Source organism: Aythya fuligula, chromosome 10 (assembly GCF_009819795.1).
Source record: "Aythya fuligula isolate bAytFul2 chromosome 10, bAytFul2.pri, whole genome shotgun sequence".
In the NCBI taxonomy this organism is placed as follows: Eukaryota; Metazoa; Chordata; class Aves; order Anseriformes; family Anatidae; genus Aythya; species Aythya fuligula.
In genome coordinates, this window is record NC_045568.1 from 10,046,154 (window position 1) to 10,073,436 (window position 27,283).

At 68.8% G+C, this 27,283-nt stretch overlaps 1 protein-coding gene and 1 long non-coding RNA gene across 2 annotated transcripts; both read left to right on the forward strand.

Moving 5' to 3' along the window:
• Positions 1-561: 561 nt before the first annotated feature.
• COL7A1 (collagen type VII alpha 1 chain) lies at positions 562-26,942 on the forward strand. The gene is made up of 82 exons (XM_032194254.1): positions 562-646; positions 2,408-2,588; positions 2,672-2,831; positions 2,912-3,005; positions 3,117-3,275; positions 3,398-3,561; positions 3,636-3,765; positions 5,136-5,255; positions 5,350-5,496; positions 5,597-5,713; positions 5,795-5,944; positions 6,131-6,259; positions 6,352-6,498; positions 6,600-6,725; positions 6,797-6,940; positions 7,024-7,149; positions 7,229-7,375; positions 7,463-7,582; positions 7,656-7,802; positions 7,913-8,032; positions 8,147-8,293; positions 8,377-8,513; positions 8,762-8,888; positions 8,984-9,127; positions 9,223-9,383; positions 9,641-9,667; positions 10,240-10,311; positions 11,302-11,370; positions 11,797-11,823; positions 12,232-12,291; positions 13,858-13,893; positions 14,048-14,128; positions 14,261-14,296; positions 14,379-14,423; positions 14,513-14,584; positions 14,721-14,765; positions 14,857-14,883; positions 14,960-15,001; positions 15,102-15,182; positions 15,293-15,328; positions 15,424-15,459; positions 15,556-15,636; positions 15,783-15,818; positions 15,926-15,997; positions 16,129-16,173; positions 16,329-16,364; positions 16,491-16,526; positions 16,631-16,735; positions 17,202-17,240; positions 17,348-17,383; positions 17,492-17,623; positions 17,787-17,996; positions 18,079-18,114; positions 18,288-18,336; positions 18,473-18,540; positions 18,710-18,754; positions 19,010-19,072; positions 19,383-19,427; positions 19,553-19,588; positions 19,948-19,983; positions 20,116-20,160; positions 20,391-20,423; positions 20,546-20,608; positions 20,697-20,732; positions 20,817-20,897; positions 20,974-21,042; positions 21,133-21,168; positions 21,260-21,301; positions 21,409-21,453; positions 21,565-21,609; positions 21,741-21,776; positions 22,106-22,231; positions 22,878-22,922; positions 23,131-23,166; positions 23,249-23,305; positions 23,403-23,474; positions 24,008-24,061; positions 24,546-24,608; positions 25,471-25,519; positions 26,436-26,558; positions 26,654-26,833; positions 26,911-26,942. Exons 1-82 carry the CDS (start codon positions 562-564, stop codon positions 26,940-26,942), a joined length of 6,795 nt encoding a protein of 2,264 aa, XP_032050145.1.
• On the forward strand, positions 12,915-13,189 carry LOC116493022. Its single transcript, XR_004253707.1, has 3 exons — positions 12,915-12,954; positions 13,047-13,082; positions 13,159-13,189. It is a non-coding gene; the product is annotated as an uncharacterized LOC116493022 (long non-coding RNA).
• Positions 26,943-27,283: the final 341 nt, after the last annotated feature.

The following is a 27,283-nucleotide window of genomic DNA, read 5'->3' on the forward strand; positions in this document are numbered from 1 at the left end:
CCACGCTGCCGGGGTCGGGACAGGCTCCAAGCATCACCCCGTGTGCCGGGGCGACCCCAAACCGCCCGTGCCCGCTGCTCCACCAGCGCTGGGCCCGGGGCCAGACACAGAGCCCTTGGCAGCCCCCTCGGCTCCCTGGTTAACGAAGCCCCTTGACTAATTGGGACAGGCCGCCCTGCCTTCATTAAGCGAGCTCTGGCGGGAGGAGGGTTTGGGGACGGGCTTGACCAGGGGACGCCGGACCTGCGGCAGGACCCAGGGACATGGGTTGGGCAGGGGGAAACCCGAGGCCACGGTGGTTTTTGGGGCCGTTTGGGCTGGTTTTGGGGCCGGGGCTGGGGTCCAAGGAGGGGATGGCTGACGAAGAGGGGGGGATGCGCTGCTGGCTGCGCCTTTAAGAGGAGAGGGGGCATCACCGCTCCTCCCCTGCTTGGGAACAGCCTGTGCTGGGAAAGTTGCCTGCAGCCGGCCCTGGAGCATCCTCGCTGGGTGGCAGGTGGCCCTGTCCCCGGCCCCCAGCTGCGAGGTGGCCCCGGGGACCCCTTCGCCACCCCCGGGAAGATGCCCCTGGAGCTGCCCCCTGCCCCCCTGCAGTCAGAGGGGAGCCCCTGGGCCGCTGGCCCCGAGTGGGGCAGCGAGGGCGCAGGTACGTGGGGCACTGGGGACGTGGGGAGGTGGCACGGGGCACGCTGGTGCCCATCAGTATGGGTAAGCACGGGCAGGGACAGGCACCGACAGAAGGATGGGGTCCTGTAAGAGCGTCCATCAGGGCAGGACCTGAGCCCAAACCCCAACCCGTGGTCCTATGGTGGGCAGGAGGTGAGGCTGGGGCACTGTGGGGTGCCAGGGTCCCCAGAGCTTTTGTCCTACAGCTTGCCCACCTCGCTGGCATCCTCTCCCTTTGCCCAGCAGCAGTTTTCCTGCTGGGGGTTCTCTGCTTTGGGGCAGCTCTCGCCTACCAGCATCCTCTGCCCTTGGCACCAGGAGATGCGGGGCAGGAGGGACCCCCAAAAGCTGGCCCTTCCAGGAGAGCTGTGCCCGGGCTGCCACGACCCTGCCCTCTGCCAAAGACCTTCCCGGGGCCGGGACCCCACAGCAGCTACCGGGGGGGGCCCGTTCCCATCTCTCCTTCCCCCATCCCGGGGCATTTTGGGGTGGAAAACGAGAAACAAACAAACAAACAAAAAACCTTCCTCCCCAAACCCCTCTGCGCCCCCTCCCTCCCGAGGGAGCGGGTGGGAAAAGCCCTTTTTTTTGGGGATAGGCGGGACGGGGCGGGGGCCGTGGCTCTCCCCCCGTTTCCCCCCCCCACCCCAGGCGGCGGCACCGAGCTCCGGGCCGCCCCGATTAAAGGGGGCGGGAGCGCCGGGGGCCGCCTGCGCTCGGCTCGGCACGGAGCGGCACGGAGCGGCTCGGCACGGCGCCCCCGGGAGGAGCTGGGGGCTCGCAGCCCGCAGGTTGGGAGCTGAGGGTGTGGGGGGGGCTCCGGGGGGGTCGAGGAGGACGGGCTGTGCCCCCCCCGCTGCCCCCCAGGGTTCCCAGGCTGGCCCCCGTGGAGAGGTGCGCGGGGGGCTTGGGTATCCGAGGGTGCCTGCTGCGCTCGGACGGGTCGTGGTGGGGGTCCCATGGGGCCAGGCTGGGTGCTGCGCCCTGTTATGGGGTCGGTGCTGAGTCCCCCAACACCCTTAGCAGCTCTGCACCCAGCTGGGAGCGCAGGGAGCAGCGGGGTGAGGGTGTTGGTGGGCACCTCCAGCCCCCCGTGTCCCCACGCTGCCGTTCTTGGGGGCGAGCACCCACGGGGTGCCGGCGGGCAGGAGAAGCGGGGCGAGCAGCCCCAAGGCACGGGGAGGCGCGGGAGCAGGCAACGGGACGGGCCTGTGGAGGCAGGAGCCCGAGCACACCCCGCCTGGCAGCCTCCTGCCCGCTCCGGGCACCATCCTGCTGGTCCTGGGCACCGCCAGCGAGCGGGGCCACGGGGAGGGCTGGAGCTGGGCCAGGCACCGGGCACGCACGTGGCTGTGAGCTCCCACGCGGGGGCTGCTCCCTGGCGTGGTTTTCCCCCACGGATCGGTTTTCCCATCGGCGGGGTTTGTCTTTTATTGCGTTTTGCTGCTTTGGATTGCTCCTGCCCCACCCGCCGTGCCCAGAGGCACGGAGCAGCCCCCTGTCCCCCGCTGTCCCGCAGGCTCCCACGATGAGCGGCCGCCTCCTGCTCCTCGCCGTGCTCCTGGCCCCCCCGGCTGTCGTGGCACAGAAAAGGAGCCAAGGTGGGTGCTGAGCGCCGGGCACCGAGCTACAGGGGGGCAGAGGAGCCCGGCTTCTCCTCCCTGAGAAGCTCTGCAGCACCCCAAACCCTTGAGTTTGGGCACGGGGGGCAGGCGCCCTGAGCCCCGGTGCCGTCCCGCAGTGGTGTGCGAGGACGTGCTGGAGGCCGACATCGCCTTCCTGGTGGACGGCTCGTCCAGCATCGGCAGGAACAATTTCCGCGCCGTCCGCGCCTTCATGGAGGACCTGGTGGCCCCCTTCGTGCACGCCGTGGGCGAGAGGGCCGTGCGCTTCGCCGCCGTGCAGTACAGCGACGAGCCGCGGTGAGCCTGACGGGGCACGGGGTGGGGCTGGGGGGACAACGGGGGTCAGGGGGGTGACCTGTCCCCTCCTGTGCCCCCCCCAGGGTGGAGTTCACCTTCTCCCAGCACGCCAACGGCACGGGTGTCCGGAGGGCCATCCAGCAGCTGAGCTACAAAGGTGGCAACACGCGGACCGGTGCTGGCCTTCGCTACGTCTCTGACAACTTCTTCGGTCCCACGCATGTCCGGCCCGGGGTCCCGAAGGTACACGGGGTTAGGGGGGGTATTTGGGATGTCCCAGGGGGTGCACGGGCACGGGATGAGCCTCACGGCTCTCCCCTCAGATCTGCATCCTCATCACGGACGGCAAGTCCCAGGATGATGCTGAGCAGTCGGCCGTGAAGCTGAAGAGCCAGGGCATCAAGGTCTTCGCCGTGGGTGAGCGAGTGCCCAGCGTGCCAGCTGCTGCCCCCACCACCGGCTGAGGGGGGCTGCCGGGGGGCCTGGGGTCTCCACCCTCACCCTCTGCCCCCCTGACCACCTCCCTAGGGATCAAGAACGCCGACGAGACGGAGCTGGTCCGCGTGGCCTCGACACCCACCGACTTCTTCTTCTACTACGTCGGCGACTTCAAGCTGCTGGGCACGCTGGTGCCGCTGATGACGCGCCGGGTGTGCACCAGCTCCGGGGGCACCCTGCGCACCCTGGGTACGGGACCCCCCGCCTCCTCCTCCTCCTCCTCGTTTTTGGGATGGGGCTGCTGGCGTGCAGCTGACGGGGTGCTGCATTAACGCCCTTGTCCCCATCCCCTGTGGGTCGGTCCCCCACAGACGGTCCAGGCCACGCTGGCCCCTCCAACCTGGAGATCCTGGAGCGAGGCCCCGACCTGCTGCGCATCCGCTGGAGCCCGGCCAGCGGCCCCGTCACTGGCTATAGGGTGCAGCACGTCCCGCTGACGGGGCTGGGGCAGCCCGTCGTGGCCGAGAGGCAGGAGGTGAGCCCCGCGCCGGTTTAGGGTCCCCCGGGGGTCCCCTGCCTCGCCATGGGGGTGACACTGCCCCTGCCCAGGTGAGCCTGGGGCCCCGGGAGACCAGCGCCGTGCTGCGGGGGCTGCGTGTGGGGACGGAGTACCTGGTCACCGTCATCGCCCAGTACGCCAACAGCCTCGGCGAGTCGGTGTCGGGACGGGCGCGCACCCGTGAGTACCCCTAAATCCCCCTGGGCACCCGTGGGTACCCCCGAGCACCCACCTGGGGGCACGGCGGGGTGCCTGCGGTCCATGGGGGCTCATCCCCGTCCCCGTGTGTCCCCAGAGAGCCGTGCCGGCGTGCTGGATTTCCGCGTGGTGGAGGCCGGAGCGTCCTTCCTGCGCCTGGCCTGGCAGCCCGGCCCCGAGCCACCGCAGGGCTACGTCCTCAGCTACACGGCGCAAGGTGAGGGGACACGTCCCCCCCCCTGAGAGGGGACGGTGCCACCCGGACACCCTTGTGTGTCCCCCAAGGGCTTGTGGCACGCGTCTGGGGTGCTTGCGACCCATGGGTGCGCACGGGGGGCGGGTGGCAGCCCCCCACCCGGCCGTGCCGCTGCACCTGGCGAGCCCTCCCTGCCCCCGGGCGCTGCGGTGCCCGTGCCTGGCCCCCGTCCCAGCCTCGCCCCGTGCTCCCCACCCCTGGCACTGCCTGGCATCCCCGGGGCGAGGAGCCGGCCCGCGGACACCCCTTCCCTGCCGGGCCGTGTCCCCTGCTCCTGCCTGGACCCCTCGGTGTCCCCCTGCAGGAGCAGCCCAGGGCAAGGAGAGGAGCCTGGGGGCCGGCGCGCTCTCGGCCACCCTCAGCAACCTGCGGCCCGACACCGAGTACCTGGTGACGCTGCGGGCACGCCACGCGCAGCACCCCGCGGCCACGGCCACCCTCACTGCAAGGACACGTAAGCACCGTGCGCCCGTCCCCAGGTGTGACGGGGGGTGGTGGGGACACCTCCTCAGGTCACCTCGGGGACCCCCGGGGATGGATGGGGTTCCCCAGCCTGTTGCTGCCTCGGTGGTGAGGGGTGAGCACAGCTGGTGGCTGCAGGGTGATGCTCTGAGCCCCCAAAGCTCCTGGTGCACCCCTTCAGCTCCTTCATGGCTTTCCAGAGGCATCTCCACAGGAGCTTTCGCCCAAGTGATGTAAAAATGGGGATGAAACCCCCCCGTAGTTTCTTGTTTAGTTCAAGTCCTGAGCTTTCTGGGAAGAAACTGCGGTTTCCACCAGGGAAGAGGGTGGTGAAAGCATCTCCGGGCAGGGCTGGGGATGAGGCCCTGGGGAAACACCTTCTGAAATCCTCCAGCTTTGCCAACCCAACCCCTGCAGCCGCCCCAGCCAGCCTTAACCCGCAGAAAGCATTCCAGGCCCTAAAAGCCAGGCGCTGGGGGCCCGGCACCGCCTGCTCGGGAGGGGAGCTCTGCGGGGCGGGGCGGCACCTGGGGGGGCGCAGCGCTGTGCGCCATCCCAAAACGGGGTGGTTTGGGTGAAAAGCGGAGCTCGGCGGCACCCCCCGCGGGTTACCACGGCCTCATCCTGCCCGCAGAGCGCCCGGCGGGCGTGCAGCACGTGGCCGTGCACAACGTGTCGGCGCAGAGCATGCTGCTGGCCTGGCAGCCCGTCACCGGTGCCACCGGCTACCGCCTCTCCTGGGCTGCCCTGGCAGGTAGGTGACGGCCCCTTCCCGCTGTCCCCGAGGGAAGGATGGGGATGGGAGCGTGGTGGTGGCACCAATGCTCTTCCTTCTCCTCCTCCAGCAGGGCAGGAGCGGCGCAAGGTGGAGCTGGACGCCAGGCAGACGTCGCACGTGCTGGGGGGGCTGCAGCCCGGCACGGACTACGTGGTGATGGTGGCCCCGCTTTTTGGGCAGCTGGAGGGGCCCGCGGCCTCCGTCCGGCAGAGGACGGGTACGGGGTGGGCTCTGCCCCTGCTTGTGGGCCTTCTGGCCTTGTCCCGGGGCAGGGACGAGGGGACAGGGTGGCACAGCCCCACCGGGTCTGTTTGCAGAGGCGGGCGCGGAGCAGACGCTGCGGACCAATATCCTGGGCCCCACGGCCATCCAGGTGCTCTGGCTCGCCCTCCGCGAGGCCCGCGGCTACCGCCTGGAGTGGAAGAGAGCCACAGGTTGGGTTCGGGGTTGCGCCCCGTCCCCGATGTCACCCCGGGGGGTGGCAGCCCACGGTGACGCTGCCCTCCTCCCCGCAGGACCGGAGCCCCCCAGGACGGTGTCGCTGCCCAGCAGCGTCAGCAGCTACCAGCTGACGGGGCTGCAGCCCGGCACCGAGTACCGCATCACCCTCTACACGCTCTACGACGGCGGGGAGGTGGCCACCCCCGTCACCACCTTCCAGACGGGTGAGTGAACGACCCCGGGGACGTCCCCAGCATCGTTAGCAGTGCCCTGGGGCTGAGATATCGCGCGTGGCATCGCTCGAGCTGGGACCGGAGCCACGCGATGCCCAGCTCAGCGGTCCCAGCCCGCGGTTGAGGGTAGGGTGATGGCAGTGCCACCTGGCTCCGGCTCACTGCGTCCCCTTGCAGGCGTGGAGGCACCCGTGGGTGCCGTGACGGACCTGAGGCTCCTCGAGGATTCAGGCAGGAGGGTGCGGCTGGGCTGGACCGGCGTCCCCGGCGCCACCGAGTACAAAGTGACGGTGCGCAACACCCAGGGTGAGCCGGCGGGACGGGGATGGGGTGGCACCACTTGGGGGGCACCATGGGGACCCCAGATAGCGCTGAGGCTCCTGCCCTGCTCCTGGTAGACGGCACGGAGAGGACGAGGCGCGTCCCGGGCAGCCAGACGGCGCTGGAGCTGGGTGACCTCCGGGAAGGTGTCGCCTACCTGGTGCGCGTCTCGGCCCTCGTGGGTGGCCGGGAGGGCAGTGCCACCACGCTCAGCGTCCGTGTCAGTAAGTCCACGCTGCCTGCTCCCCCCGGGCGGCACCACGGTGGCCACGGGGCCCTTTGGCGTGTCCCCGTGCTGATGCCCCGGTGCCATTGGGCTCTGCAGAGTCCCCGGCCGTGGGCAGCGTCTCCGAGCTGCGGGTGGCGGAGGTTGGTCCCACCAAGCTGCAGGTCACCTGGAGGGGGCTACCAGGAGCCGGGGGCTACCGGCTGACGTGGCGGGCCAGTGATGGTGAGTGTGGGGGCTGCGGGGTGCGGCGGTGATGCCGTGGGAGCCCTCCCCACCCTGTCTGTCTCTTCTAGGCCAGGAGCAATCCCGCTTCCTCCCCGCCGACCCCACCACCTTCACCATCGAGGGGCTGCGAGCTGGGACCGTCTATGCCATCGGTGTCTCTGCCATCGTTGATGGCCGCGAGGGTCCCCCTGTCACCACCACGGGGCGGACAGGTGAGGCAGCCCCTTGCCTGCTGGTGCTGGCTGTGCCATTCTCCCCGGGTACCGGTGACAGTGACCTTCCCCTTGTCACACAGCGCCCGAGCAGGTGGGGACGGTGACCCGGCTGGAGGTGCAGTCGTCCAGGAGCAACGTTGCCCGCGTCACCTGGGTCGGCGTGCCGGGAGCCACCGCCTACCGCGTGGTGTGGAGCCGCCGGGATGGTACCAGGGGATGGAGACAGGGGATGGGGACAGGCTGCGATGCTGGCAGGGGCCGGGGCTGACGCGTGGTGCTCGGCAGGGGGCTCGGAGAGCAGCCAGCGTGTCCCCGGCCACATCAGCTCCTTCGACATCCCTGACCTGGAGGGAGGCGTCTCCTACACCGTGAAGGTCACGGCGCTCGTCGGCAACCGGGAGGGCAACCCCGTCTCCATCATCGTCACCACCCGTGAGCTCCGGGGCACGGGGACAGCTCTCCGGCGGGGTGCCCTAACCCCTGCCCTAACGCCTGCCCCTCTCCCTGCAGCGGAGGCAGCCCCGGTGTCCCCCGTCAGCGGGTTCCAGGTGACGGAGGCCTCGGAGCAGCGCCTGCGCCTCGCCTGGGTGCCGGTGGCCGGCAGCACCGGGTACCGCCTGGCCTGGCGCCCGGCTGAAGGTGAGTGTGGATTTGTCCCCGTCCTGCACGGCCACGCTGTCCCCCGGCCCCTCACCTCTCTGTCCCCACTCAGGAGGGCCCCAGCGCAGCCAGCAGCTCCCGGCCACCTCCAGCTCCTATGATCTGGGGGGGCTGGAGCCCGGCCGGCGCTACCACGTCAGCATCACCAGCCTGGTGGGTGGCCGGGAGAGCTCGCCCGTCACCGTCACCGCCGTCACCGGTAAGGGGCCGAGGGAGCATCGCCCCTCCACCATGGGGACCCTGCCTCAGGACGGAGGAGGGTGGGGGCTACCCCATGGGGCCGGGCCACCCCATTCTCCCCCTCGGCAGCTGCCCCCGGCCATGTCACCAGCCTGCGGGTGAGTGACGTGCGGAGAGACTCGGTGACGCTCACCTGGACCCCCGTCCCCAGCGCCTCGGGGTACGTCCTATCCTGGAGCCCCGCTGCAGGTGAGGAGGGCACGTGGCTTGGGGGAAGGCTCGCTGCCCAAATGGGGGCTCGCTGTCCCCAGGGGGTGCTCCCTGTCCCCATCCCCATCCCCTCTGACTCTCCTTGGCCGGCAGCCGGCGGTGAGGCACGGCGGATGCTGCCGGGCACCGCCAGCTCCCAGCAGGTCTCCGGGCTGCGCCTGGGCCAGCGCTACACCTTCACCATCCGCCCGCTCCTCGGCAGCTCGCCGGGGGCCGAGACCTCTGTCAGCGAGCGCCCAGGTACCTCCAGGTGCCGGGGAGGGGGTGACACGGGGCCGGTGATGGTCCTATATTGGTGGCCGCCTCACCCCTTCCCCTGGCAGTCTGCAGGGACGCCCGAGGTGACATCGTTTTCCTGGTGCACGGCACCCGTGACAGCTCCTCCGGCGCCGAGGCCGTGCGCAGCCTCCTCTCCAACACCGTCACCGCCCTGGGGCGCCTGGGCCCCGATGGCACCCAGGTAGGGGGCTGCCATGGGGGTGCCGCCCCTATTCCTTTCAGTCCTGAAAATGGGGCTTATAAAAAAGGTTTTAACCAGGAGTTTAGATGTTAGGAGGAAATTTTGGGCTCGGAAGGTGGTGAGGCACTGGCACGGGGGAGCTGGATGGGGCCGGTGGGAGGTGCCGTGCCCATGCAGGGGGTTGGAGCCAGGTGGGGGTGGTTTTAGGGCCCCAACCCGATCCGTTCTGTGGTTCCCACACCCCGCAGGTGGGCCTGGCCACCTACAGCTACCGCAGCCTGCCCTGGCTGCTCCTCAACCGCTCCAGCGACCTGCCCGCCGTGCTGGAGCAGATCCGCACCATGCGCTACGAGGAGCCCAGCGGCAACGCCATCGGTGAGGGGAACGAGCTGGGGCCGGGCCGGATGGACCCGTGGGACCTTCCTAACACCCCCACCATCCTTTTTTTTTGTTTTTTTTTTTTCCCCCAGGGGCAGCCATCACCTTCGCCAGGACCTATCTGTTGAGCCCCGGCGCGGGGCGCCGTCCCGGCGTGCCGGCGGTGCTGGTGGTCCTGGCCGACGGCCCCTCGGGGGACGATGCCATCGCCGCGGCCAGGGACATCAAGGCTGCGGGTGAGGGGGACGGGATGCCCTCAGGACGGGGTCCCCACGGGACGAGGACCCCCCAGGGTGCTCCGGATCGGGTGCTGAGGGTGCTGCTGGCGCAGGGGTGCGGGTGCTGGCGGTGGGCTTGGAGGGGGCGGACCGGGAGCAGCTGCGGCGCGTGGTGACGGCCGAGGACCCCCGCTTCGTCTTCCCCCGCCGTGGCACGCTGCAGGAGCTGGAGGGGGAGCTCACCGACGACCTCTGCACCATCATCTCCACCAGGGTGAGGGGTTGGGCCGCCTCAAGGGGGAGCAGCCCCCATGGGAGGTGGTTTTAGGGTTTTTCCCTCCCCGGGTTGATGCGTCCTCCCCTTGTCTCGCCAGCCGGAGCCAGAGCCAAAGCCCTGTGCCGTGCAGTGCCCCAAGGTGAGCGGCCCCATGCCATGGGGGCTGAGTGGGGACTGGGGACTCCTCGTCTTGCCCATGTGTGGGGCTGGCAGAGGGGTGCAGCCCCTCACCCTTTTACTCTGTCCCCTTGCAGGGTGATAAAGGGGACCCTGGAGAGGCGGTAAGTGTTTCGGGGTACCCCCCTGCAGCTGTGGCGGGGCTTCGTGCCCCCAAATCCTGCTCGTGACAGCCCGCAGAGGGTGCTGATCGCTGGCTTTGTCTCCACAGGGGCGGCCGGGGCAGCCAGGCCCTCCTGGAGAGCCGGTAATGTCCTGCCTGGGGGTGCAGGGGGTCCACAGCAGTGGAGGGGACAAGTGTCCCTTGGCCACCACCTGCCACCAAGCCTGTCCCCTCTGCTGTCCCAGGGCCGCCACGGGCTGCCGGGCCCCCCGGGACCTGTAGGACCACGGGGACCACCAGGAGAGAGCGTCGAGCAGCCAGGAAAGAAGGGGGACAGAGTGAGTGTCCCCACTACCTCCACAGCCTGGCGTCCCCAAGCACAGGGTCCTGGCCCCCAGGGGCGTCTTCCTGCCCCGCCATCCTCTCCCCCAAATTTGTGTGGTGAGGGGGAGCTGGGGGGAGCCGCGCTGCCCCATCACACCCCTGCTGGGTGTGCAGAGGGATGGTGGCACTGGGGCCAGCGCTGCCGGGGATGCCTGTGGCACTGCCATAATCCCTTTTTTTCCCCCACAGGGATTCCCCGGAGCTGATGGGGTGCCAGGAAGCCCCGGCCGCCCCGGGAACCCTGGGTCCCCCGGCCAGCCGGTGAGTGCGGGTGTCCCCGTGGGTGTCCCCATGGGTGTGCCGACACCAATTCAGCCCCAATTGATGGCTGTGCCCATCACCCAGCCCCCCCTGCCTGCTCCCTAAGCTCTCTGCCCACCCTTTCCTGGCACCTGGGGGTCTCCTTGGCTGGTGGGGGCACCACTGTCCCCTGTGCATGCCCCCCAGGCCAAGAGTTCTGGGCAGTCCTGCCTTGTCTGGAGCCCCCATCCCATCCCATCCCATCCCATCCCATCCCATCCCATCCCATCCCATCCCATCCCATCCCATCCCATCCCACCCCATCCCCATCCCCATCCCCATCCCCACCCCATCAGGGCCGTGCTTTCACCTCCTGAGCTGTTCTTTTCCAGGGCACCCAGGGCGTCCCCGGCACCCGGGGGGATCCCGTGAGTATGGCCCCCTCCTCCCCAACCCCTCACACCCCCCACACGCCCCCCTGCTCACTCCCACCTTTCACCCCCAGGGCCCGCGGGGACCGACGGGGCTTCCTGGCCTGAAAGGGGAAAAAGGCGAGCCGGTAGGTGAGGGGCACGGGGCTGGGGGGGGGGACATCTCCTCACCTGCACCTCCCGGGGCTGGGGAGACCCCAGGGCACCTTGCCCCAGGGGCACGGTGGGATCCGTGGGGATGCTGATTTATTTATTTTATTTTATTTATGTTATTTTATTTATGTTATTTTATTTATGTTATTTTATTTATGTTATTTTATTTATGTTATTTTATTTATGTTATTTTATTTATGTTATTTTATTTATGTTATTTTATTTATGTTATTTTATTTATGTTATTTTATTTATTTTATTTTATTTATTTTATTTTATTTATTCTAGTTTATTTTATTTAAATTGTATTTAAATTTTATTAATTTTATTAATTTTAATTTTAATTTAATTTAATTATTTTAATTTTATTTGATTATTTTAATTTTATTTGATTTTAATTATTTTCTCTTTTTTTCTCCTCATTCAGGGGGAGCCCAGGGTGATTGTGGATGGAGGCCAGGGGCTGCCCGGACGGAAAGGGGAGCCGGGCACGCCGGTACGGATGGGGCTGTGGATACTGGGGGGGGGGGTCTCCACCTGCACCCCGTGCCCCCCCGATGCTGATGGAGCATCTCTGATGGGGATCTCTCTCCTCCAGGGCAGCCCTGGCCCCCCTGGCAGCCCTGGCCCACGGGGACCCTTTGGAGATCCAGGCCCTCTGGGTCCTACGGGGCCCATGGGGCCACCGGGACCTCCGGGAGACTTCGTAAAGGTACGGGGACAGGGGGACAGCCCGCAGCTTGAACCTCTTCCCCCACACGATGCTCCTGGTGCTGCATGGCTCCTTCCTTGCTGTGTTTGCTCTCTGTGCCCCCCTCCATCATCCATGCCCCTTGCGAGCCCTTGCCCCATCATTTTGGGGTGGGGTGAGGCACGAGGAGAGCCCAGACCCACCCTTACCCTCTCGCTTTTACCCTTGCAGGGGGAGAAGGGCGACCGAGGGGAGAGGGTAAGTGGCTCCATGTGCCCCTGGCGCCTCGCTGGGGGTGAAGATGTCCCCCTGGGAGGGGCTGAGCCATGGGGCTGTCCCACCAAGCCCACCCCTGTCTCCACAGGGCCCCCCAGGACTTGTGGATGGGGCAGCGCCCCGAGGGGAGCCAGGCCCCCCGGTGAGTCCGGCCCCTGGGCCAGCAAAAAGGAGCGGGGCCACGGGCAGCCGGCTGCCCCCAGGGGCTGAGCTGCCCCCTCGCTGCTCTCTTGTAGGGTCTGCCTGGGGATCCCGGCCCTCGGGGACCTGCGGGCACCCCTGGACCCAAGGGCGAGAAGGTAAGAGGGTGGTGGGGACCCCCCCGGCTCTGCAGCGGGGACGCACGTCCCCATCTCACGGTGTCCTGCCGCCTTTCCTGTTCCCCCTCAGGGTGACGGTGAGGACGGTTTGCCAGGGCCACCCGGCCGCCCAGGGGACCCAGGGGACCGGGTGAGTGTCCCGGGACGGGGCAAGGTGGGAGGTGACGCGCTCCCCCCGCAGGAGGTGACATCTCTGCCCTCCTCTGCAGGGCCCGCGGGGACTGCCCGGGGAGCAGGGCAGGAAGGTGAGTGCTGCGAGGGTGCTCCTATGGTGTGCCCGCATCCCCCGGCACCTTTTGGGGGAGAAAAGGGGTTCAGGGGCTGTGCCGGGACCCGTGCCACCCCCTGTGGGTCCTGCCAGCCCCCAACCCCATCTTCTGTGCCAGGGAGACCGCGGGGCGCCGGGCGAGCTGGGAGAGACGGGCGAGAAGGTGAGGTGGGGCTGGGGGCTGCCTGCCTCGGTGATCTTTGGGGTCCCCGTGGCACTGGGGTGACTGCCAGGGGTCTGGGGGTGGGATTTGGGATCAGCACTGCTCCCTGCCTCATCTGTGGGGCCTGGGGCAGCGTGTGGGGTGGGAGGAAGGCTGCCTGAGACGCTCCTCTGCTTCGCTCTGCAGGGGGACCGTGGTGCGCCGGGCCCCGAGGGCGAGAAGGTAGGGGCTGGGGGCTGGGGGCTGGGGTGCTGCCTGCCCTCCCTGGGAGATGAAGTGCCCGGCACCTTCCTCTTCCTCTTTTTCTCCTCCTCCAGGGTGAAGTGGGAGCCCCAGGACGGCCGGGACCATCGGGCAGAGAGGTGAGCACGGACGGCGGTGACGCAGCCCTGAGGACAGCGGGGTGGCCGTGCCCAGGCGCTGCCACCCCCCTGAGCTCTCCTCTCCTCACCAGGGAGCTCCGGGGCCAGCAGGACCGCGGGGCGAGAAGGTGAGGGGGAAGCAGGGTGCCTGGGGGGCTGGGGGCTGTGGGGAGGGGGCTGGCCCTGACAGCCGTGTCTCCCCAGGGTGAGCCAGGAGCGCCCGGCGAGCCCGGCCAGCCGGTAAGCGGTGCCCCCTGGCACCTCACCCCGCACCCGGGACAGGGAGCTCCCGCAGCGCCCAGCACTGTCCCCACTGCTTCTCCTGCAGGCGACCAGCGTGGCTAGTGCCAGAGGAGAGAAGGTAGCCCTGTCCCTGTCCCTGTCCCTGCCCCTGTCCCTTGTCGGTGTCCCCGCGGCACAACCAGGCTGGATGTCGGCACCGTGGGGACGCCCGCGCTGCTCCCCAGCTATGGGGTGGGGAAAGGGGAGGTATAGGGGGGCTGACGGTGCCACTTGGTGTGCTGCAGGGTGACAGAGGCTTTCCGGGACCAGAAGGGCCTCCTGGCCCCAAGGGCGATGTGGGGGAGAGAGGAGCCCGCGTGAGTACTGCTGGGGCTGGGCACGGGGGCACACAGCCCCCTGAGGCTCCCCCAACCCCCCCCCGGGCACCCCCTTTGCTGTCACACGGTGCCGGTCCCGTTGCCCCAAGCTGTTCCCCTTCGTGTTTAGGGTGCCCCTGGTCTGAGCATCCCAGGCCCGGCCGGCCCCAAAGGCGAGCAGGGCGAGCGGGTGAGTCCGGGTGAGCCCGCGGGGTTGGGATTGGGGCTTAGGGGTGGGGTGTCCGACCCCGACACCCTCCCCGTCCCCCCGTAACACCACGTGCTGTCCTTCTGCGACCCCCAGGGCATCCCCGGCCTCGCTGGCAGGAGCGGCCCCAAGGTAAGGGCATTGCAGGAGGCATCACCCCTCTCTCCGTCCATCCATCTGGAAGGGCACTGCTCGGGGGAGCAGACGGTGCCGTGCTGAGCCCCTTTTCCCCCCTTTTCCCCCAAAATCCACCCTGACCCTCTTCCCGCTTTCCTCCCCAACCTAGGGGGACCCGGGGGAGCCAGGCGAGAAGGGCGAGCCGGGCCGAGCGGGCACACCGGGGCAGACGGGGCTGCGTGGCAAGGAGGTACGTGGGGCTGGGGGCTGGGGGGGCACACTGAGGGGGTGCCACGGCCCCAATTTGGGGCAGGTTGTGGGGTGGGGACGTCGGTGACTTGTCCTTTTGTCCCCTGGTCGCTGCTGCTGACCTGCGCCTCAGGGCGAGCGTGGAGAGAAAGGTGACGAAGGCACCCCGGTGAGTGAGGGTCCTGATGGGGCACTGCCCCCCCCGTGTCCCCCCCTTGCCCCCAATCCCTTTCATCCCCTCTGTCCCATAGGGCGAAGCAGGCCTGCCTGGCAAACCCGGAGACAGGGGCCCGCGGGTAAGTACGGGGTCAGCGGGGAGACCGGGGCCGGGTGAGACCCCCGAGCGACTCAGCCTGACGTGTGCCCCCCCCCGCCCCGTATTTAGGGGCTGCCCGGGTACCGCGGCCCCCCCGGGGAGAAGGGCGACCTCGGAGACCCAGGGCCTGAAGGCAGAAACGTGAGTGGCACCGCGGGCGTGCCCCTGGCACCCTCTGCATGGGGGCACCCTCGGCCCTTCTCCACCTGGGTACCCTCATCCTATGGGGGCACCCTCATCCTATGGGGGCGTCCTCACCCCGTCCCCTCTACCACAGGGCGCCCCAGGAGCACCAGGGAACAAGGGTGACCGCGGCGAGCCGGTGAGTGACGCTGTCCCCCTGCCAGCCCCTCCGTCCCCTCCCGGCTCTCAGCAGCTCCCGCTGACCCCCCTCCCTCTCTCCCTTCTCGCAGGGACCTCCTGGACCCCCGGGACGAGCAGTAAGACCTGCCCAAACCCCTTTTTCCTTGCTGGCGTGGTCGGTGCCGGCTCTGACGGCCCCTCTCTGCCCCGCAGGTGGATGCGGGGCTCGGAGGAGCAGGGGAGAAGGGCGAGAAGGTAACAAAAAACCCGCACGGGGCGCTCGGCGTCACGCTGCGGGACCCCTGCTTGTTGTGCTCACCCTCTGAGCACGGTTCCTCGGCTCCTTCCCCCCCAGGGGGACCCCGGGGACCCCGGCGAGGACGGTGCGAAGGGTGCCAGGGGTGACCCCGGCCCCCCCGGCCTGCCAGGAGAGAGGGTACGTGTGGGGTGTGTGGGGGGCAATGGGGCAGCGAGGCGAGCGGTGCCAGGGGGTGAAGGTGGGTACGGGGCTGCCCCTGCCCCATCTGAGCAGCTCTTCTTTTGCAGGGCATCGAGGGTCCCCGCGGCCCCCCTGGCACACGGGTGAGTGCCCCCTGCCCCACGGCGGGGTCCGTGCCCTGCTCAGCCCCCAGTTGGGGGTGACAAGGGGTTTATTCCCTCCTCTTCCCACCCCACAGGGTGACCCCGGGGACCGAGGCTCGCCAGGAGAGAAGGTGAGGGGCCCCATCCCTGCTTGTGGTGCCACCTCCCTGCCCGTGTTGGGGAAAAGCATCCTTTTGAGTCTTTTTTTTCCTTTTTTTTCTTTATAGGGGGAGCGTGGCCCGCCGGGGCTGGACGGCCGCAATGGGTTGGAAGGGAAACCTGGGCCCCCAGGGCCCCCCGGGCTGAGGGTGAGCGTGGGGCTGGGCGGGGGGCACCGGGAAAGGGGGCTGGAGGAGGTGGTGGGGCAGAGGGGGCAGAGGAACTGTCCCACTGATTTGGGATGGGGATGCTCGTGGGAAAAAGCCACATCCCTCATGTCCTTCCTCATCCACAGGGGGACCCGGGGAAGCAGGGGGACCCCGGCCGGGACGTAAGTACCTCCTGGGGCTGTGCTCCTGCCCCGTGGACCACCCCCAGCCCTGCTCCTTTCTCCCAAATCGGGCTGCAGAGGCCTCCCCCCATCTCCTCTCCCCACAGGGGCTGCCGGGGCTGCGTGGGGAGCAGGGCCCGCCTGGCGCCGTGGGACCCTTGGGGCCGCCCGGCCTCCCTGTGAGTACCCAACACCAAACCCCGTGCCCTGCCCCGTGCCCTACAGATGCTCCCAGCCCTCTCCATCTCCCTGGAGCCCCCCCAAAATGCCTGTTTTGGGGTGGCTCTCACCACCTTTTCTTCCCCCCAAGGGAAAACCCGGTGACGATGGCAAGCCCGGCCTCAACGGCAAGAACGTGAGTAGGGCAGCAGGGCTTGGCTTCGGGGCACCCCAAGGGCTGGAAACCCCAAAGGAGAGGGAGGTGTGGGGTGAAAGGCCCCAGCCCTGTGCCTCCCAGTCCCAAGGCAGGGGTACTGGGGTCTGGCACTGGTTCACAGCCTCTGTCTGCAGGGAGAAGATGGGACGCCAGGAGAGGACGGGAGGAAGGTGAGGAGCAGAGCCCTGGGCCGACCCCATAACCACGATGGCAGCCCCCTGGCAGGGCTCTGGGGCTGGGGACGCGTCCTTCTGAGTCTTTTTCTCTCTTTTTCTTTTTTTTTTTCCCCTCTCCAGGGTGATAAAGGCGACGCCGGGGCTCCTGGCAGAGATGTGAGTACCTCCGAGCCGGGGCTGCCCCACATGGCCGTGGGGTGTCCCCACTGGGGACAGCTCCTGGGCACCCACACCCCGGGGTGACACCGCTCTCCTGGCAGGGCCGCAGCGGTGCCAAGGGCGAGCAGGGGGACAGCGGCGTGCCCGGACCCCCCGGCCCCCCCGGTCTGCCTGGCGTTCCCGGGCAGCTCGGCCCCCCAGGCCAGGTTTGTAGTCCCCAAGCCCTCGGTGCCACATGGGGCCAGCAGGACCCGTGCCCCACAGCTCCCCTGGGGCACTGCCCCTTGTCCGTGGGTGCCATCGTGTCCCCTCCGTGTCTTCTAGGGGTCACCGGGCCTCCGTGGGGCTGCGGGACCCAAGGTAGGTGTGTTCCTGAGCCCAGCCCTCCGTGGCGAAGCTCTGGGGGGACCAAACCCCAAGGGACGAGTCCTTTGGGGTCCCCGCTCCCCCTGACACCTTTTGCTGTATTTCAGGGGGACCCAGGGGAGCCTGGACCGCGAGGGGAGCCGGTGAGTACCCAGCACTGAGCCCGGCAAGCTGGGAGCACCCCAGAGGACCGCAGCCCTTTCCTAGGCAGCGCCCAGTGGCGTTAACTCTGAAACCTACTGAGGGCAGCTGCACCCCGCTCCCCTTCCTCACCCTACATCTCGTGCCCTCTCGCCCTAAATACAGGGGCGACCTGGCGTCCGCGGCGACCCCGGCACTGCAGTGGTGAGTTTTCCACCCTCCCAAGGGGCTGGTGAGTTTTTCCACCCCCCCCGGAGCCCCAGCAGCACCACGCCAGCTCCTTTTTTTTTTTTCATGTCCTTCTGTTGCAGAACATCGAGCGCAGCCTGGAAGCCCTCGGCATCAAGGTGGGCAGGCCGGGGGCTGCCCTGCGCTCGGCGGGACCGGGGCCGGTGCCGTGACCGGGGAGCACGGCCCCTGAGCCCCCTGAGCCGTGCCTCGTGCCTCCCTCCCAGGTCTCATCCCTGAAGGAGCTCACGGGTGCCTACGACGGGAGCTCGGACTCCTTTCTGCCCGTGGCCGAGCGGCTGCGGGGGCAGAAGGGCAGCCGGGGGGAGCCAGGAGAGAGGGGCCCCCCGGGACGAGAGGTGAGCACTGCCAGGCTTTGGGGACCCCCGTGGACACCTCCCCATCCCCGTGCTGTGCCCAAATTCATGGCCTTGCGTCCCCCTTCCCGGCTAGCTCAGAGACCCAGCCGATCTTGGGATGCCTGGTGCAGTTATTGTTGGTTTTGATTTTTTTTTCTTGCAGGGCTCTTTAGGCTTCCCCGGTGAGCGAGGACCCAAAGGTGACAAAGGAGACCAAGGTGCCCCCGGCCCCCAGGGCCCCGTGGGCCGGGCTGTGGGTGAGCGGGGCCCCGAGGGGCCGCCCGGGCAGCCGGGGGAGCCTGGCAAGCCGGGCATCCCGGGGGTACCGGGCCGGGCCGGGGAGCTGGGGGAGGCTGGACGGCCTGGGGAGAAGGTGAGTGAGGGGCTACGGGCTGGGGGACCCGGCCCTGGGCTTGGGGACAGCTCCGTGACCTCCCACTGCCTCCTTTCCCCAGGGCGACCGGGGTGAGAAGGGCGACCGGGGCGAGCAGGTGAGCCCAAACGGGGACAGTGTCCCCCCTCTGTCCCCTCTCTGCCCCCCGGTGATGTGATGGGGGCTCTCTGGGGTGCCCCACAGGGACCAGGGTCAGCCAGGCAGGGGCTGGCTCTGCCCCATTTCCCTCGGCTGTCCCTTTGATGCTCCACCTCTTTTCCTTATGGCTAGGGCAGAGATGGCTTGCCGGGCCCCCCAGGCCCCCCAGGGCCCAAGGTAGGTGACGGGTGCTGCCGGGGACCCTCTCCAAGAGGCATCCACGTCCAGCCCCCTGGCATGGGGGGCTTGGGGAGGACTGGGGGACCTCCAGGGGGTCCCCTGGGTGCCAGCCCTGATGGCACTGTGCCTGCAGGCAGACGTGATGGAGGGCAGCCTGATGGGCTTCCCAGGGGAGCGCGGCCCCCCCGGACCCAAGGGAGCGAAGGTGGGTGTCCGGGGAGAAAGGAGCAGGGCGACAACGGGGCCAGCCCCCCGGAGCTGTTTGGGGACGATGTGACAGCCCCACAGCTGCCACGAGCTGGGCTGGGGCAGCACGTGAGGCTGGCAACATCCCTTCTTCTTCTTCCTCCTCCTCCTCCTCCTCCTCCCTGCAGGGTGAGCCGGGTGCCGAGGGCGAGCGAGGACCCAAAGGAGATAAGGTCTGCGTGTAGTAAGTCTCCCGTGGCTCCTCCGCTTCTCTCTTCCTCCTGCGCTCCCTTTTCGGGGCTCGGCACCAGCTCTCTGCTCTCCCCTCTCCGTGTGCTGACGGCCAAGCCCCGGGCAGGGGCGCAGCTGGGGACACCCCTCTCTGGGGGCAAGCGGGCCGTGGGGGCAGGCGGGGGGACGGGGACGGGGATGGGAACGGCCCTGCCTTCAGCGCTGGCCCCACAACCCCGCTCCTCTCCCCACGGCAGGGCGAAGGCGGGCAGCGGGGAGAGCGAGGAGAGCCTGGAGAGAAGGGCAGGGATGGCTCCCCGGTGAGTATGGCACTGCGCCTCCGTCCCCATCATCCCCATAGTCCCCGTCTTCATCCCCATGGTCTCCATCCCCATCTCCATCATTTCCATGGTCTCCACCTCCATTTCCATCATCCCCATCCCCACGGTCTCCATCCCCATCTCCATCATCCCCATCCTCATCCTCATCCCCATGGTCTCCATTTCCATGGTCTCCATCATCCCCATCCTCCTCATCCCCATGGTCTCCATCCTCATCCTCGTCCCCATGGTCTCCATCCCCATCCCCACGGCCCCATCTCCACCCCACTGCCTCCACCTCTTCTTCCAGGGCCTCCCAGGAGAGAGGGGTCTGGCCGGCCCCGAGGGGAAACCGGTGAGTGGGGGATGCAGGGGGGGTGCGTTCCGGGAGGGGTGGGAAGCTCCCGTGGCCCCGCAGCAGCTGCCACCAGCCCCAACGGGAGCATTCACGTCTTGTTTGCCTCCTTCCCTCCCCCACAGGGCCCGCAGGGCTTTAGAGGGCCCCCTGGCCCCCCAGTAAGTACCCCACAGCCGGGTACTGCGCGCTGGCACCGTGCTCATCCCCTGGGGAGCTTTTGGGGCAAGCGGGGCTGCTTGGAGGTGCCGGGTTCCCGCTTACCCCCTGGCTCTAATGTGCTTCTTTGCAGGGCTTGCCAGGCTTCCCCGGCGTGCTGGGACGCCCGGTAGGTCCCCGTCCCCCCCCTGCGTGTCCCCGTTTCCCCCTGCATGTCCCCGTTCCCGTGGTTTTTGCCCCGTGGGCGCTTGGCACGGCGCATCCTGGTGGGGTCTGGCGGTGCTTGTCCCTGCTTGGTGCGGGTGCCCAGAGCCACCGTACAGCGGGGACCCGCTGCCCACATCTCTTCCTCCCCCCTCAGGGCAACCAGGGAGAGCCGGGACCACCAGGACCTCCGGTAAGGGCCCCCCCCCAGCGTCCCCGTTGTCCCCACGCTGGGACCGCGCTGTCCTGCCGCCCCCTCCTCGTCCCGAGGAGCCGTGCCACCAGCGGGCACCACGAGGATGAAATGTCCCCTTGTTCCCTGCAGGGCACTGCTGGCCCCCCAGGGACCCAGGGCCCAGCTGGGATGAAGGTACATCATCATCATCATCATCATCACCATCATCATCACCATCGTCATATTTGACCCCGCAGAGGAACGCGCGGCGCCCTGCTGGCACCGGGGGCTATGGGGAAAAACGTGGGGCTGGTCCCCTGCTGGAGCCAGCCCCTGGGGGGATTCAGGGGGACATGGGGACATGGTGGGGACGTGGTGGCAGGGCTGTTGGGGTGGTGGGACCGACGTGGGTGCTGTCTCCACAGGGCGACCCCGGGGAGCCTGGTGCCAGCATCCGGGTGAGCCTCCACTCCCCCCTACCCGTTCCCTGACCCCAAAGCCCTTCCCAGGGGACAGCTGATGTCCCGGCGAGATGTCCCAGCGTGGCACCTCCCCTCTGACCCCACTCTTCCCACTGCAGGGCTTGCCTGGTCCCCAGGGCAGCATAGGGCTGCCCGGCCCCCCCGGCCCCCCCGGTTTGGCGGTAGGTATCCGCAGGGACCCACACCTTGCGAGCTGCCTGTCCCTATACCCGTGCCCTGAGTTAATTTTCGGCTGTGTCCCCATTACAGGGTCCTCCGGGTGCCCCCGGGCTGCCAGGACAAGTGGTGAGCGTGCCTTCCCCACCCGTCACCCCACAGCTGGGGGGGGTTGTGGGGTTGCTCACAGCCCCATATCCGTGCCATCCCCAGGGGGAGAGCGGCAAGCCGGGCGTGCCGGGTCGGGACGGCGTGTCGGGGAAGGACGGCGAGCCCGGGATGCCCGGCAAGATGGTAACGGGGCCGGGCAGCCCCCCTGCCAGCCCTCCGGGGCTGAGCACAGGGCTGAGGGCTGCCTGCTTTGTGCCAGGGTGTGCCGGGACCTTCGGGCCCTGCCGGCCCCAAAGGGGAACCAGGGGACGCCGGAGCCCCGGGGCAGGTGAGCGCAGGGCTCCCCGCGGCTTTTCCCTGATCAGCGGGATGCAGCAGAGCCCCCCCTAACCTCACGCCTCTCTCCCCTGTGCCCCAGGCCGTCGCCGGCCCCCCCGGTGCCAAGGGCGAGAAGGTAAGGAGCTGGGGTGCAAGGGGGGGACCCCACAGACCCCCCATGAGCCCCCCATGGGCTCTGTAGGGTGCTGAGCCTCGTGTCGCTGCAGGGCGAGCCGGCGCTGCTGGAGGGGGTGCTGCTGGGCGAGCCCGTGAGTTGCTGACCCCAATTTCTGCCCTGTTCCCCCCCCTTTTGGGGTGCTGCACCCCCCCCCTAATGCTGCTGTCCCATCCCTAACACCTTTTTCCCCCTCCCCAGGGATCCAAGGGCGCCCGGGGCTTGCCCGGCCCCAAGGGAGAGAAGGTGAGGAGCTGCCCCGGGCACAGAGGGGGTCGTGGGGGTCCCATCACCTCTGTCCCCCCCCTCCACCCCAAAGTCACCTCCCCCCACTGTCTGCTTGTGTCCCCTTACCAGGGGGAGCCCGGAGGAGCCGGAGAGCCGGGAGACCCCGGGGAAGACGTGAGTAGGGGACACGGGGGGGGGGGGGTGAAGGTGAAGGCAGCACCGTCACCTCCCCAAGGGGAGCCCCCCCTTTAACCCGTACCCCATCCACCCCCAAAAACCCTCCTGACGGCTCCGTGTCCTTGCAGGGAGCCAAGGGGGCGTCCGGAGCCAAGGGGGAGAAGGTGAGCGTCCCCGCCACGGGGACACGCTGCCCGGCCACCCCGTGCCCCCAAGGGGTGACCCCGTCCCCGTGCTCTCTGCCCCCCCACGCAGGGCTCTCCGGGCGTCGGTGTGCGGGGACCACCAGGACAGGACGGGCCTCAGGGCCTGAAGGTAACCCCTGTCCCCGTCCCTGTCCCTGTCCTTGTCCCTATCCCTGTCCTTATCCCTGTCCCTGTCCCTGTGTCCCCTGGCTCTGTCCGTGTCCCCGGTGCCACCCCGGCCCATTTGGACAAGGCAGAAGCACTCCCCCATTTCCCTGGACCCCATCTCTTTTCTCTCCCCCCTGTAGGGTGACATCGGCCTGCCGGGACCCCCAGGACCCCCGGGCTCAGCGGGCATCGCGGGGGCACCGGGACAGCCGGGCCTGAGAGGGGACAGCGGGCAGCCTGGCGCTCCGGGGGTCCCAGGGGAGCGGGTAACGCAGGGGCTGGCACCCGGCCTCGATCCCCACCCCAAGAGGGGTCTCAACAGCCCCAATCCCTGCCCCGCTCCCTGCCTGCTCAGCACCGTGTCCCCCCCAGGGGCTGATCGGTTTTCCCGGGAGGGACGGCGCCGCCGGACCACCAGGACCCCTGGGACCCCCGGGGCCAGCGGTGAGGACGGGGGGGCTGCGGTGCCCCCAGGGAGGGGGCAGGACCCATCCCTGCTCCCATCCTGGCCCAGGCAGGGTGACAACGGGGTCCTGGCACCACCTTTTTTCCTCTCTTTTAGGGCACACCCGGGGCCTCTGGCCAGAAGGGGGACAAGGTAAGGTTTGGGGGACGGCCCTATAGCATGGGTGCTGAGCCCGCTCAGGCTTTTGGGGCAGCACAGGGGGGTCACGGGATGTCCCCTGGGCATGGGGTGGGGGGACACAGCCCAGAGGGGACTTAGGGACTAGATCTTGTCCCCCTCCCACAGGGTGACCCCGGGGCCGGGCTGCCAGGAGCCAGAGGGGAGCGCGGCGACCCAGGCCCGCGGGTAGGCACCACCACAGCCCCCCCATCCCACCACCAAGCCCCACACGGGGTGCCCCAATCCCACACCCCTTCCCTCACACCCCTTTTTTCTCCTCCCCACAGGGTGAAGACGGGCGCCCGGGGCTGGCAGGCGACCGCGGGCCGACGGTACGTACCCACAGCCCGCTGCCCCCACAGCTGGGTGTCCCTCCCCCCAAAAAAAAACCCCTCTCCTCTGTCCCACAGGGCTTGCCGGGGGTCCGAGGGGAGCGTGGGGACAAGGTAAGGGGTCTGGGGAGCCGGGAGGGGGGGAAACCCCCCAGGGAGGTGCTGCCCCTTTCCATCCTCATGACATCTCGCCACCCTGTCCCCATAGGGAGACGTCGGGGCCATGGGGCCCAAAGGAGACAAGGTGAGACCCCGGGGTTGGGGTGGGGTGGTGGGGGGCACAGCGGGGCTGTGCCCCCACCCTGCTCACCCCAAATCTCTCCCAGGGTGACACCGTCGTGGTGGAGGGGCCCGCCGGGGCGCGGGGCAGCAAGGGGGAGCCGGTAAGTGCCGGGGGGGGGCACGGTGTCCCCATGGTCCTGCCCTACCCTGGGGAGCTGGCATCTCCCTGACCCCATCCCTCTGCCTCCCCCTCTGCAGGGAGACCGTGGCCCGAAGGGCTCAGAAGGGGACAAAGGGGACAAAGGCGAGCAGGGCACGCCTGGAGAGAAGGTACGGGGCTGGGGGGGGGGGGGGGACACGCAGGGATGGAGGGACCCGGGCACGTCGGTGTCCCCGTGCCCCACGTTTCTGCTTGCAGGGGGCGAGGGGCGAGCAGGGCGAGAAGGGCTCCACGGGATTCCCCGGGGCACGCGGCCCCGGCGGGCAGAAGGTAAGGAAGGAGCTGGGAAGCCACTGGGGGATACTGGGAGCACTGGGGGCACCGTCCCCATGGCCTGAGCCTGGATTTTGCGTTCTCCAGGGAGAAGTGGGCGCGCCGGGGGAGCCGGGAGAGCCGGTGAGGAGCCGTGTCCCGATGCCACTGCCACGCTGCCAGGGGGCAGGATGGGTCCCCACCACGCTGTGCGCTTCCCGCAGGGACAGCCCGGCCGGGACGGCACCGCTGGAGCCCGGGGAGAGAAGGGGGACGTGGGGCACCTGGGCTTGCGTGGCCCCAAGGTGGGTTTTCATCCCCTCTGCATGATGGCACCCGTGTGGGATGGGCAGAGCTGTGACCGTCCCTGTCCCTGTCCCTGTCCCCGCAGGGTGACCGCGGCATCAAAGGCGCCTGCGGCCTCGACGGGGACAAGGGGGAGAAGGTGAGTGGGTGCCCACGCTGTGCAGCCCCTCCGTCCGTCCCACAGCCACCGGGGATGGCTGAGCACGGGCCCCGACCCCGGTGAGGGTCCCCTGCTGGGGGTGACCCCAAAGGTGAGGTCTGACGCCCTCCCTGCCTCTGTCCTGCCTGCTGTAGGGAGAGCCGGGGCTGCCGGGGCGCTCGGGGCTGCCGGGGAGGAAAGGAGAGCCGGTGAGTGATGGCACTGGGGTATGGGGTGGGGGGATGCACGGCGGGGGCTCACCGATATCTGATTCGTCCCGCAGGGAGAGCTGGGGCTGTCGGGAGTGCCGGGGGTCCCCGGGAAGGAGGGGCTCATGGGACCCAAGGTAGGGCCACGCTGGGACCTCGGGGACGTGTTGGGACCTCGGGGACGTGTTGGGACCTCGGGGATGTGCTCGGACCTCGGGGATGGTCCTAGGGCTGCTCCCCGTGGTCCCCCACTGCCTGCACCTTCCTCCCCCCAGGGCGACCGGGGATTCGATGGGCAGCAGGGAGCCAAAGGAGACCAGGGGGAGAAAGGAGACCGGGTGAGTGGTTGGGGGGGGGACGCATCCATCGCCCTGCTCTGCCTTCACCAGCACCAAGCCTCACCCTGCGGGGCATAATCCTCCCGAATGAGCCACCCAGGGCTCTGCTCTGTCACTGAACCGGGTGACAAATCACTTTTTAAAAGGCTCCTGCAGGAGCCGAGGGGCAGCTGGTGCTCTGGGGACACCCCAGTGTGGGGCCAGGTGCCCCACGGGACATCCCCAGCCCATCCCTCTGCTCTCCCGCAGGGGTCCCCAGGCATTATCGGTGCCCCCGGCCCCCGGGGCAGTGACGGGGCTCCCGGCCCCCCTGGCCCCCCGGGCAGCGTTGGCCCGCGAGGTCCCGAGGGCATGCAGGGCCAGAAGGTGAGTCCGTGCCATGAGGAGAGGGGGGCCAGGACCTATCCCTGGAGAAACCAAGGGGGTGGTGGCACCAGGAACCGTGTCCCAGCTCCCTGACCCCGTATCCTTGGCAGGGGGAGAGGGGCCCCCCCGGGCAGGCGGTGATGGGGGCTCGCGGCGTGCCCGGCGTCCCCGGCGAGCGAGGAGAGCAGGTGGGTGAGCGGGCACCCGGCACTGCCCCGGGGAGCCCCGGGCACGGCTCCCAGCTCTGCTCTGCTTCCCCCTAGGGCAGTCCCGGCGCCGAGGGGCTCCGCGGGGAGAAGGGGGAGCCGGGCATGACGGTAAGGGGCCGCGGGACCCCCCCCCGGCACAGGGGGAAGGGCACCGGGGCTGTCCCGCGCTGATGCTGATGGAGGAGGGTGCCCCATCTCCGGGCTGTGCCGGGGGTGAATTTTTCCTCATCTCTAATCCTAATTTCCCCTGGGATGTGCATTGTTCCCCCCCCCCTGCTCGTCGGTAGGAGGAGGAGATCCGAGCCTACGTCAGGCAGGAGATGAGCCAGCACTGCGGTGAGCATCCCCTGCACACCCCGGGGCTGGGGTCTGTCCCCTACAGCCCCAAATCCCCCACATCCCTGATCCCCCCAGCCCCTAACCCCTGCCCCGTCTGTCCCACAGCGTGCGGAGGGCAGCTCCCGCGGCGCCTGGATTCCCGTGAGCACTCAGGTTGTGTCCCCGTCCCTTTCCCTGTGCTCCCAGATAAGCCACCAGATTTTTTTGGGGGGGGGCTGGAGGCCACCGGGACCCCCTGGGATCCCCTGGGACCCCCTGGGATCCCTTGGTCCTTGCTGTGGTGCCAGGGCTGGGGGAGCAGCAGTGGGTGGGATGGGGCAGGGGGCTGCGGGGCGCACGGGAAGAGCTTGGGGTTTGTCTCCAAGGAGGCTGGGGGAGCCAGGCCAGGAGAATCCTTCACGCTGCCCACGGAGGAGGAAGGAGCGTCCGCCAGGAGAGGGAACACGGCCAGACAGGTGACGGAGGGCCTGGGAGCCCCACAAAGCCCTGCTGCCTCCCCCGAGGAGCCGTGTGGCATCCCAGCTGTGCACCTCCGAGCCCTGGGGGGACGCGGTGTCCCCAGGACCCCATCCCTGGGCTGCTCCATGCCCTCAGGGGGAAGATTTCCCTCGGGGATTGGGAAAAAAAGCGCCCCAGTTTCTGCTCACATCCCTCTGATGCCCGTGCCGTCCTCCCCCCAGCTCTCTTCCCGCAGCCACTCCCCGCTCCCGGTGCTCCCCTTGTCCCTGTGCTGAAGCTGTCACACGCCGAGGAGGAGGAGGAGGAGGGTGAGTGCCTTCCACGTGCTTTTTGTCACCGTCCCTTTTACCCCTGCTCTCCGCTCCCCAGCACCCGGGGGTGCCCAAATGGGGCTGTGAAGGGCCGGGTAGGGGGGTTCTGGGGGGGGGCTGCTCACGGCGGGTGCTGCCTGCAGGGCAGGACGGGCACCTCCTCACCGCCACCACCGACCTGGAGTACGACAGCACCTACGTGGATGAGGAGGAGGAGGAGGAGGAAGAGGACTACGAGGCCGCCCCGGAGCAGCCTGCTGCGGACGGTGAGCTCCGGCAGGGCTGGAGGCGCCGCGGTGCGGGGCTGCCCCATGCCACGAGCACCACCTCACCCCGTCCCCGTGTCCCCGCGTCCCCGCAGCCTCTCCCTGCGGGCAGCCCCTGGAGGAGGGGGGCTGCGAGCGCTACACGCTGCGCTGGTACTACAGCCAAAGAGGCGCCGAGTGCCGGCCCTTCGTCTACAGCGGCTGCGGGGGCAACGCCAACCGCTTCGACAGCCGCCGCGACTGCGAGCTGCGCTGCGGGGGGCACACAGGGACAGGTAGGCACGGCACAACACGGGCTGTGTCGGCACCGAGAGGGGAAAATGCTCTGATTCCCCCTCGCCTCTCTCCGCAGGTGCCCCCCGGGACGGGCGGCCGGAGGCGTAGGGTGGGCAGCGTGTCCCGTCCCCCCCTCCCCGACCCGCTGGGGCTGCCCGGCTGCTGCTGGGGCTGGAGCGGGGCTGCCCCGTGTCCCCCCCCCCTGCAGGAACCTGGTGCTATTTCTGATGTCTCTTTTTGTTGCTCATGGGTTCTTCCCTTCGCCTTCCCCGTCGTCGCCCGCTAAGGTGAAATCTTTATCAAACCGGAGAGCGATCCCTTCGCAAGCCTTTTGCCCCCCCCCTCCCCTCCTTCTCCAAACCCCAGCCTCCTCAGGCTGCTGCTGGTTTGGGTTTTTAACTTATTTGCGGCCGCTGGGACAGCTCCCGGCCCCGCGTCCCCTCTTGGGC